At 61.4% G+C, this 10,800-nt stretch overlaps 1 protein-coding gene across 4 annotated transcripts in view; it reads left to right on the forward strand.

The window, feature by feature from the left end:
• Positions 1-8,056, forward strand: part of NTNG2 (netrin G2) — a 67,899-nt gene extending 59,843 nt beyond the window's left edge. For 2 of the 4 annotated variants that reach the window (XM_036079750.2, XM_036079754.2), the window contains 5 exons: positions 1,283-1,357; positions 2,848-2,949; positions 4,498-4,665; positions 6,271-6,405; positions 7,121-8,056. In XM_036079750.2, the coding sequence (XP_035935643.1) occupies positions 1,283-1,357; positions 2,848-2,949; positions 4,498-4,665; positions 6,271-6,405; positions 7,121-7,356 (716 nt within the window). In that variant the 3' untranslated portion in view covers positions 7,357-8,056. The remainder of the gene's footprint in view (positions 1-1,282; positions 1,358-2,847; positions 2,950-4,497; positions 4,666-6,270; positions 6,406-7,120) is intronic. The other 2 variants (XM_036079755.2, XM_036079756.2) reach the window with 2 other exon arrangements.
• Positions 8,057-10,800: the final 2,744 nt, after the last annotated feature.

The raw sequence follows: 10,800 nt of genomic DNA on the forward strand, positions 1-10,800 counted from the left end.
CTGGCTTGCGCAGCTCCCCGATTCCAAAGGAACAGATGGGGTCTCCATCTGGCCTTGGCACACGACACAGGCCATTTCGAGAATGTTCTTCCCACACACCTGAGCGTGCCCCAGAGAGCCCAGCCAGGGGTCTTTCTTGCCCCCAGATCCCAGCCCCCAGAAAGGTCCTGAGTCTCCCCCACATGCCTCCCAACAGGTGCTTCAGCTCTTTGGCCAGAGTCCAGCTGGGCCTGTGAACCTCTGGCCCAGATGTTTCCCCCTCCTGCCAATGTCAAGCTGTCTGGAGGGCAGGGGTTGCTGGGCAGGAAAAGCTGCTCAAGACCCTTAATCCTCACCCGCAGAGGGTGGTGGGAGAAAGGCTCCAAAGCAAAAAGGCTTCAGGGCGGGTTTTATTGCAGCTCTAATTAAGCCCTTGCCAATTTGGGTCCTGCAGCCTCTTCTCCTCATTGAGCACCATATTAATGTCAATTTGATGTCCAAAGGCTCCCAGCTCCCAGCTGGAAAGTCTCCTGCACTTTTTAGCTGGTAGATTTTCTTTTTCTCCCCACCAACCGGCATCGTGCGTAATCCCTTTAAGAAGCGGAAAGAATCCGATTTCTCCCCTGTCCCTCTGGGTTTGTCCTTTGAAATTCAGCGCACAGAGCAGTGCTTTGCCTTCATCAGCCCAGCCTGCTTCCCCTGCTCTGTGTCCCGTCAGTCTTGGAAATAGACTCTGTGGCATTGGGGGCTGACTCACATTGGGGTCCCTGGTGAAAGTGGGTCCTAACCATGGGTTGGGGGGGTAGGCCAGATGGTGGAGGGGCTCCAGTCCCCACATTGGTATTGGACAAGAAGCCTTCAAGGACCCTTCTGGACACATTGGATGACACATGTCCCCCTTTACAGTCATTAGCCAGGGACTTCAGCACAGAGAGGTCTGGGCCCAGACACAGGACCGGATCCAAGTCTACCCTCAGTAGGAACGGGGACAACACAGGGAGAGTAGAAAAGTCATATAAATCAGGTGTCCCACCGAGGAAAGGACAGCCCAAAGCATGCAGATTCTCCGGCTCTCCCCACTCCCCTTATCTGGCTTCAAGTCCACGTGTGCCCTCCACAGGCTACAGTAAAGTAGATGCTGCCTCTTCAGTAGATTTGAACCCAGTTCTATTTGGCCAGTGTAGACAGAGCCGCTTCTTACCATGCTGCTGCTGCTAAGGGTGTGTGATGCCTCAGTGTGTCTCCAGGACCCCCCAGCCCCACCTTGTCACGTAACTGAGTTTCTTCTCTTCTTTCCCCCAAGAGTGGATCAGGCCATCTACCGCTGCCCCCCTTGGGGAGAGCTCCCCCTGGCCCCAGACGCCCTCCAGTGCAGAAGGTATGGGGGGAGGGCCTGCACGGGCATTAGACCCCCCACCCCCCACCCCGGACAGCTCCTTAGACCGTGGGCCCCTCCCTCTTTAGTGGAGGTAGCAGGTGGGACTGGGGTGGGAGGGGGCCCATGGGAGCTAGGGGGGGCTTGGAGCTCTACCTGCCCCCACCCCAACTCTCACCTTCTTAGAGATGCCCAGTGTGATATCACCAGGCCCAACCCCTATGAATCCTTCACTCCCCCCAAGGGCTTTGGAGCCAAGTGGAGACTCTGCCCTGGTAGCAGGAACCCTGTCCTGCCACTGCCAGCCACAGGACACCGGGGGGCAGAGATGGAGCTCAGAGTCAGTCAGGACTTCTGCAGGAGCTGGGTGGCAGTCAGACCGAGACCGTGGGGCTGGCTATGGGCAGATGAAAGAAGACAGTGCATTCCAGGTGCACGACCAGCTAGGGCAGACGCTTGGTGGTGGGGTGGCAGTGAGCAGGGCAGGGGGCATCGTACAAGGTACTGATACCTAGCCCGGAGCCTCCGTCTCCCACGGCGATGGGAGGAGACACGCGTGGGCTCGTCGTAGCCAGAGACGGACATGCGCGGGAAGCACACAGGGCCTTGTCTGACTCTCCAGGAAGGGAGGTTGTTTCCATCCCAGCTCACCTGCTCCCTGGACATTAGTCCTAATGCCTGCTTGGACAACAGCCCCGGCCCCACACCTCGGGCCCCCCTCGTGAGCGGTGAGCGGGGCTCTCAGCGCCCTCTGCTGGCAGGCACTTCTGGAGCGGGACCCACAATTGCTGAGGGTCTCGAGTTGGGCATCCTCCCTGGTGATGGAGCCCCTGGAACCATCTCTCCCCTGCCCTGGACCGACTAGGGCACCACAGGCTCCCAGAGGGACGCCGAGCCCACTCTGCTGCCCAGACAGTGCCATGCTCACTCACAAAGGTGGGGCCAGGCCGCGGTGCGTTCTGACGTGGAAGGCAGGCGCGGTCTGCTTGTGGCTCGCAACACCCGCAAGCAGGGAATCTGTGAATAGTAAAGGACTCGCTTTGGCTGGAGCGGGGGGGGGGGGGGGGGGTGCGCTTCAGAAGGAGAGAAGCCAAAGCCTTGGACGCCAGGTCCACGGTCTGGATTTCATGCTCATGGGAGTTTGGAGAGGAGAGCGGAGAGCAAAGCGATATCTGCAATCATTTAAAAAAAAAAAAAAAATCACTCAGTTTCAGCAAAGCACCTTGCATGCTGTCAGGGGATGCTGGGGTTAGGGAAGTAATGTGGGAGAATTAATCCAGCCGAGTGTGTAAGTGGTCTCCGAAGGGGCACCAAAGGCAGGGCTGTTTCTGCATGCTCCTGGATGTGCTGTGTCCCCTCACAACTGAGCAGGTGACAAGGCCGCATGCCCAGGGCACGGTGGAAGCCTTTGTTGGGTCTTCCCTGGGCCCGGACAGCCCGCCCTGGGCAGCTGGACCATGGCGACAAAGGAGTTTATTTCTCATCTCTCCAAGCTGTGGGCACCTCCACCACCGCCCCTGCCCCTGCCCCGGCCTCCAAACCTTTCCAGCTCAAGCCCAAATCGGCTCAAGTGGTGTCCATTGAAGAGTTCCAAGGTAAGAGGAAGGCCCCGGGCCGGACCAGCCCTCCTCCAGCACCTCTACCCTCACCTCCACTGGAAAGCAATGATGCAGGATGGAGGACCCACGCCTGGCTCAGAAAACCCTCCCGGAGTAGCTGGGTCAAGGTGAAACTGAGCCTCTCTTCCCTCAGTTCTCCCTCCCCAAGGGAGCTGGGAGCAGGTATGAGTCAGAAGCACAGTGGGCAGGCCCGGGGCAGGCAGAGCAGCGACCAGAAATAGCCTGTCCTGGCCCCCCTGGGAGGTGTGGCCCAAGGGGCTCGTCTCGGTTGAAGCAAGAGCTGGGACACAGGGGTCACTGCCACTACTCCTTGAGACACTTGGATGCCTCACCTTCTCATTGTTCCTGGAGGGACAGGTGAAGGGGGCAGGTCCAGGAGGCCCAAGGTGTGGCATGCCCGCTGTCTCCTCCTGGGCACAGCTCCAAGGCTCGTTTCTCCAAGGTCTCCCGTGCCCTTGACCACCAAGGCCTTGTCAATTCCTTCCTCTCCCATCACAAAGGGAGGTTGGGTCCTCTAGAGATACACAGATGGCATTTCGGGAGGGTGGCCAGCGTCCTTCCTGTTCAAGGGCAGCCACATTGGCTTTCCTGTTCAAGGAGATGTTGAGGCCCTTAGGAGGGACACCAAGGGATGGCCGCCTTCGTGGGGGCAGGGAGTGAAGCCCCAATGCCTTCAGGATGCCTTCCCTGGCAGTCACGGGACTCGTCCAGTCCCTGGAGCTGGGGCGGGGCGGGGGGTGGTGGCTGGAGGGGACAGCAGGACGGCACAGAGATCCCTGTCCTCGGTGTGGAGCCAGAGCCGTGTGCGGGCAGTAAGAGTCGGAAGCCAGGCCAAGACGATCAGGAGGCAAAACGAGATGCCCGGGGCACAAACCCTAAGATGGCATTCATTCTCAGGGCTGTGCAAGAGGAGGCCCTCTGGTGCCAATCAAATTTGCAGAACAGCTCAGGCTAATAATAAAAGGTCCAGCAGGTGGGCGTTTTCCTTCCAAGCATCTTCCAAAGCAGCATGTGGAGGAAGCTCCTGGCCCAGTCCATCTGCCCAGCACCCGTGCATGCATCTCTCCTTCCCTGAGTCACTGGGGGTGCAGTGGTGAGCGCCGTGACCCCAGGCACTGTCCTTCCTGAGCTCACACTGGCTGCATGACCCATCCTCCCTGCATGAATCATCTCCCATCACCCCGGCATCGGGCAGCCATCCTTCCGAGAGCACGTCACCCTGGCACCCCGCCAGGCAGGGGCTGTCCACTGGCCCTCCCAGGGTTCCTGTCCCCAGGGCCAGGTGGGAACTTGGGGGCTGGGCCTACACTGGTCCCCGCTCCGGCTCAAAGGTGGCACGCCTGCCTCCTCCCAGATGGTACAGAAGTGTTGGAGGCCCGTGGCACCTTCCCTGCATGTCCTGGGACTGGTCTGTCCTCGCCCCGTGCCTCAGTTTCCCCCAATACACGGTGCAGGGGGTGGCAGGAAGGCACAGTCTGCCTTGGCTCACTGACCCGTGGTGTTTCTCACGCTCGGCCGGCCCAGACTGTGAGTGCTATGGCCACTCCAACCGCTGCAGCTACATCGACTTCCTAAACGTGGTGACCTGCGTCAGCTGCAAGCACAACACGCGAGGCCAGCACTGCCAGCACTGCCGTCTGGGCTACTACCGCAACGGCTCCGCCGAGCTGGACGACGAGAACGTGTGCATAGGTGAGGCGCCGGGGCTGGGCGCGGGGCGGGGCGGGGGCGGGGCGTAGGCGCCGGGGGCGGGGCTGGGCGCGGAGCGGAGCGGGGGCGCCGGGGGCGGGGCGGGGCGCGGGGCGGGGCTGGGAGTGGGCGGGGCGTGGGCGCCGGGGGCGGGGCTGGGCGCGGCGCGGGGGCGGAGCGGGGCGCCGGGGGCGGTGCGGGGGCGCCGGGGGCGGGGCTGGGCGCGGCGCGGGGGCGGGGCGGGGGCGCCGGGGGCGGGGCGCAGTCCGGAGACCCTGGTGTCATCAGGCCCTGGGGAACCCCAGGGGGAATTTCATTTCCGGGGCCCATTTCAGCTGGGCTTCTCGAAGGACAGAAGCTTCTGGAATCTGCTCTATTAATAACCTCCCCCTTCGGTCATCCCCACAGACACTGGAAATTCAGAACCACTAGTTAGAGTCAAAGACTGGTTCTAGAGCTTGCTGTGTGCCTCAGTTTCCCCACTTGTAAAATGGGGAAGTGGATTAGATCAAAGGTTTTCAACTCCTTTTTTGTGGCTGAAGCTTTTCTTCCAGTGAATTTCTTCCAATGCTTTATAAGCAGAGGCCAGCTTGTAAGACCCAGTGGGCACTCAGACTGGCTTTGGGGTAGAGAAGCAATCCGGGGGGACCCTGGACCCGGGCCGGGGCTGGCCATCCCGAAAGGCCAAACCCATGGCCTCGGCCAACACCCACCATCCTGGAAGGGCTGCCCATCACCCCTGCCTCTGTCTCCAGTGGAGGCCAAAGCTCAGCCCTAGGGTGCCCAGCCCCCTTGGCACCCCACTGCCCATCCTCCACCCACCAGGTCAGCTCTGACTTCACAGAGGAGGGGCTGCCCACAAGGCTGCAGCTGTCAGTCTGAATTACGGCATCGGCCTTCAGATAATTCCATCAACTCTAAAGCAAACCAAACAGAATTGTGCTGCCGATGTCACAGCTGCAGGGACAGGGTGGGGCCTCCGGATCCGAGTAGAGGCATTCCCTCCTCCCAATATCCTTCTTCTTTCCTTGCCTCTCTCTGCCTCCTCACTTGGGCCAGCTCTGGGCTTCAAGGAGTCCCAGAGTGCGGACACTTGCCCCCTCCCACAGAGCAGAGGCCCCAGGAAACCAGCTGGGAGGGGGTTAGGGAGAAGCTGGAGGCTTCTGGGCTGCTCCTCCACCCGCCCTGGAGAGGAGATGCAGATGCGGACTACTGCCCCACCCTCCGCCCAGATGCCCCGCCTCTGATGAGGCTCCGCCCATCTGTCAATAATCTTACAGCCCTTTGGAGCTGGGAAGGATCCGCGCTCCCTCCAGTTACACAGACGGAGTCTGAGGTCCAGAGAGGGTTTGGGGCGGCCCTAGGCCACAGAGCGCCAGGGCCAGGGAGAGGGAGGGGTAATGGATGCTAGAGAACCAAGACAGTACAGTCTTCTCTCAAGATGTGGACCCTCGGGCAGCCGTGGGCTCACGTGGACATGGTGTGGGGTCATCACCGGGGGATTTGCGGGGAGCCTGCTGGAGGGATGCGGGGCCGGGCGGTGTGGGGGTCCGTGCGGAGGATGCCCACAGGTCGCCTTGACCGCACGCCCTGCACGTGTCCGTCCAGAGTGTAACTGCAACCAGATCGGCTCCGTGCACGACCGGTGCAACGAGACCGGCTTCTGCGAGTGCCGCGAGGGCGCAGCGGGACCCAAGTGCGACGACTGCCTCCCCACGCACTATTGGCGCCAGGGCTGCTACCGTGAGTGCGCGCCCGGCGGGCGGAGCCTGCTGCTGCGGGGCGGGGCACGGGGCGGGGGCTGGCGCCTCCAGAGGCGGGGCTTGGGTCGTGGACGGAGCGGGGGGAGGGGGTTCCGGGACTGTGGGCGGGGACAGGCGCCACCAGAGGCGGGGCTTGGGTCGTGGGTGGAGCCAGGGGCGGGGTCCTGGGCGGTGGGCGGGGCCTGATGCGACAGGAATTGGGGGCCGGTGCCAGGTGGGAACCAGGAGGCGGCGGATCTGGGGGTTGGTTGAGCAGGGAGCTGGAGGCAAAGGTGGAGCTGGCGGTTGGTGGGATCTGGCTGACGAGGGCAGGTTTGCGAAGGGGGGTGGGGGAAGGAAGGGAGGCTGTCCGAGGAAATGATGGCTTGGCGAGACCGAAAGGACGAGTGGTCGCTAGCCTCGGGAGAGTGGAAGGGCGCTCCAGGCACATGGACTAGCAGGTGCAAAGCTCCGGAGGAGAGAGGGCAGGTGCGCCCCAAGGCCAGTGGGCCGGGAGCGGTGAGAGCCAGGGGCAGTGGCGGGAAAAAAGACAGGGGCCAGGTCTCGTCCGGCCACTGTCCCCATCCACGCAGGGGCGTTTCGCACCAAGTGCGCCCTGAGCCTCCGGCACCCCTCGGTCCGTCTGAGTCGCAGAAGCTCCAGCGAGGGGGGTGGACTGGGCCACCGCCCGCGTTAACTGCCCCTCCGCCCTGCAGCCAACGTGTGCGACGACGATCAGCTGCTCTGCCAGAACGGCGGCACCTGCGTGCAGAACCAGCGCTGCGCCTGCCCGAGCGGCTACACCGGCGTGCGCTGCGAGCAGCCCCGCTGCGACCCCGCCGCGGAGGACGGCGGCCTGGACTGCGACCGCGCGCCCGGGGCCGCCCCACGCCCCGCCACCCTGCTCGGCTGCCTGCTGCTGCTGGGGCTGGCCGCCCGCCTGGGCTGCTGAGCCCGGCTCGGAGGACCCTGCGCCCGGGGCCCCGGGGGCCCGGGGGGCTCGGGGGTTCGGGGGCTGGCGTCCGAGGCCGGGCGGCGAGAAGGGTGCGGCCCGAGCTGCTCCCAGGTGCTACTCAGCAGAGTCCTCCCGCCTCCTCCCGCCGCGGTCCGTGGCCCCCGCCCCCGCCCCGGCACTGCCCTCCGCCGCCGCAGGGGGCGCTGTGCGGCGCTGGCTCCAGCAGCCTGCGACTTGGGTCTTAGTTTTTCTTTTGTATTACCCGCCACCCCCCACCCTTCTTTTTTTTTTTTGCTGGCGGTGAGACGAGGGGTGGGAAGAAACGCCGCTCACCTCAACGCCTCCAGGTCCCGCCTCCCAGCACACACACACACGCACGCACGCGACTGTCGCGGACACCCCCTGCACCTGTCCCTGGCTTACCACCCGCCAGCGGACCCGGAGGTCCAGTTGCCTACAACTCTTCTTTCTTTGTTTTCCTTTGCGACCCACCGGACTCCGTGAGGCCTGGTGACCAAGGAACTCACCGTCTGGGGGAGGGAGTTGGGAAGGAGGGTTGGGAGGGCTGGAACCTTTGTTTTGTAGAGAACTATTTTTGTTTGTATTAACCGTCCGCTATAAGGAGGACGTGAGCCGCTGCAGGTGGTTGATGGTGTATTATCCGACGGAGTAAAGAGTCTGCTCACTGCTGCCTCCAGGGCCTGTTTTGTGGGTTCATTTACACCCCGCGGGTTTGGAGTTTAAAGAGGAGCCCACAAAGTAGCCTTGGAGGAACTTTCACCGTGAGGGCCACCACTTCCCCAGGCCTGTGAGTGAGATCCGGCAACCCTCCTCCCGGCAGGTCTGGTTAGCAGAGCCCTCTAAGCCCTTGGTAGGGGGTACCCACCTGTTAGCAGCTTTCGCAGACTGTTGCCTCCCTCCTGTCCCTTAAAAAAAAAAAAGATCCAAAGTTTATTGGCACTTTTCCTCAGCTGTCCTTGAATTTAAAAGCACATGGTGGACACTGGTATCATTGCTGAGAGATCCAAGGGAACTGACTGGTGATTTATAAATCAGGATGGATGTGTCTCTCAGACCTGGGGGACCCCCAGCCTCGGGCCCAGTGTCTGGAATCCCTAGATGGAATGCACAGCCCACCACCCTCTCCTCCTTTCCCTCCCAAAGATCACACAGGGGGTGGCCAAGGAGACCCAGGGGCGGCCGGGGAGTAGTGAGAGGACATTCTGAAGAATGCGGTCTATCCTGTGCCATGGGAGGGTCCCCTGCGTCTCTCCCGCCCTTGGGTACTCGTATTTCCCACCCCCCACCCCCACCCCACTTACTCTCCGGAAGGTCCAGATTTCTCCCAAAGATTCTCAGCCCCATGGGTCAGTTCTGGCTCCTAGCTGCTCCTACAGCCCCCACCTGCGGTTATCCTGGCACCTGCAGCCACTCTTTCCAGGCTGGGGAGTTTAGACCTGCCTCCCCCACCCTCAAATCCCCAAAGCAAGGCTAAGACCCAGTTCAACAGAACTTGGCCTTGAGGATGAGATTACAATACAGCACAGGAAGGGGGAAGCTACAACTGGATATGAAACAGGATTCAAGGCTTGTCAAGGACAAAGGCCAATCCTGCTGGCCTCTCTCAGCTCCCATCCCCAACACCAGGTTGCAGGGGTCAGCTCCCAACCCCTAAAGGAAGTGCGTTCCGTCAGGCCCCCCTGTGGCTTCTTCACCTTCCTTCTTACCGACAGAAGCCCAGTGAAAATAAGATATCCTGGGACTCCCTGTGTATAAGAGTGGGCATGTGACATAGTTCTGGCCACTGAAATCTAAGCAGGAGTGATGGATGGGGCTTCTAGAAAGTTCCTTAAAAGCCCCTCCCCTCCCTACTCCCCACCCAGCTTTAGTTGGCCCCCTTTGGGGCCCTGGCCCTGCTCTCTTGCCCCTCCCCCTGGTGCTCAGGCAGCAGAAGTGAGGGAGGGGCCATCTGGCAACCCTGGGTGTGAGGGCATCCTTCTCGGGATGGTGGAGCTGAGGACCTAGGAGAGCCAAGCACACCAGGCCTGCTTGCCAACCTCTGCACTTCATGTGTGAGAAAAAAATCAATCCTGATGTGATTAAAACACTGGAATTGGGGTTTTCTGTTTCACGCAGACTTACCAGTTCCTAAGCTATTGGCTCTCCCCACCCAGCATCCGGGTCCCCCCGCCCCCCGAGTCCACCGAGGCCAGAGAGACTGACACCCTCCCTCTCTCGGCTGCAGCCGCCCTTCCCCCCCCAACACTGCCCATGACGAGGACAAGGGATTACAGCATTAGGCCCTGGTGTCCAAGCCTTGCTGTCTCAAGCCACCTCTTCCCCGGACGGGAGCTGCCTCCTCCTTCAGCTGAGTGTGGACCCACCGCTAGACAAACAGTTCTGTTGGCTGCAATTTGTAAACAATGGTCGCCTTCCTCCTCCTCCTCCCAGTGTTAAAATACAAAGGCACCGCAGTGATATACCCCCAAACACACACACACACACACACACACACACACACACGCACGCACGCATGCACACAGCCCTTTGGTCTGGTTCCCTCATAAGAAGCAGAGCCTGAGACAGGGGTTCGGGCGTGAATTTGCTGAGGTAGTGAGGGAATTAGGATGTGGGGTGTGGGGAAGGCCCAGCGCCGATGTCCCCCCTCTGCCTGGTCCACTGCGGGGGCTCTGGAGCATAAACCACATCGTGAGGCAAGGGGCAGCTTCAAATCAGGCAGTCAGTGCCCTCATGCTGCCTTGGGGGGCTGCAGTCAGTCCCCCAGTACAGAAGGTAGGTGGCCGTGAGCTGTGAATATGCCAACACAACACTGGGGGGTGCTCCCCTAAAGGGCCTCTGGGCCGAGCACCAACAACTCTGCACGTGCATGCACACACACTCTCCCCTTTGTGTCGCCCTGGGTGTGTCCCTGGAAGGGTCCTGAGGGGTCTAAGAGGAAAGGGGCCTCTGTGGGCAGCGCTCTGTCCTCCCCGACCTCTCTCAGCCAGACCAGCGCTGTGTCAGCTCCCTGGGGCTGGTCTGAGTGAGGGCTGGGAGGTGGACGGCACCATCAATCAGAGCGGCAGCCCCAGTCCCTGAGGACACCACTCAGACCCTGACCTTGGCTGGAGGGTGGAGGGAGAGTTGCCCGTGGCCATTTGGAAAACTCTGACATTTTCCAGGCAGCGGGGAGAAGGAGAAAACAAGGTGAGCCGGACCCAAAGTCATAGCCCAGCCTCTCTTAAATACTGCATCCTGTCCCCGACCGAGATCAGGATCTGACATCTGCTCCTGAGAGGTAAAGAGGCCAAGGTCCCCATTCCTCAGCTTGGATAACGGCCCGCCGTCAGGCGCCGTGCGCAAGTGAATGCTCTGTCTTCAGCCTACAACAGGTTTCTCAACCTCAGGGCCTTTGCCATGAGGGCTGGAGACTTCTGGGAG

The sequence above is a fragment of the Halichoerus grypus genome, chromosome 14, assembly GCF_964656455.1.
Source record: "Halichoerus grypus chromosome 14, mHalGry1.hap1.1, whole genome shotgun sequence".
NCBI classification, from domain to species: domain Eukaryota; kingdom Metazoa; phylum Chordata; class Mammalia; order Carnivora; family Phocidae; genus Halichoerus; species Halichoerus grypus.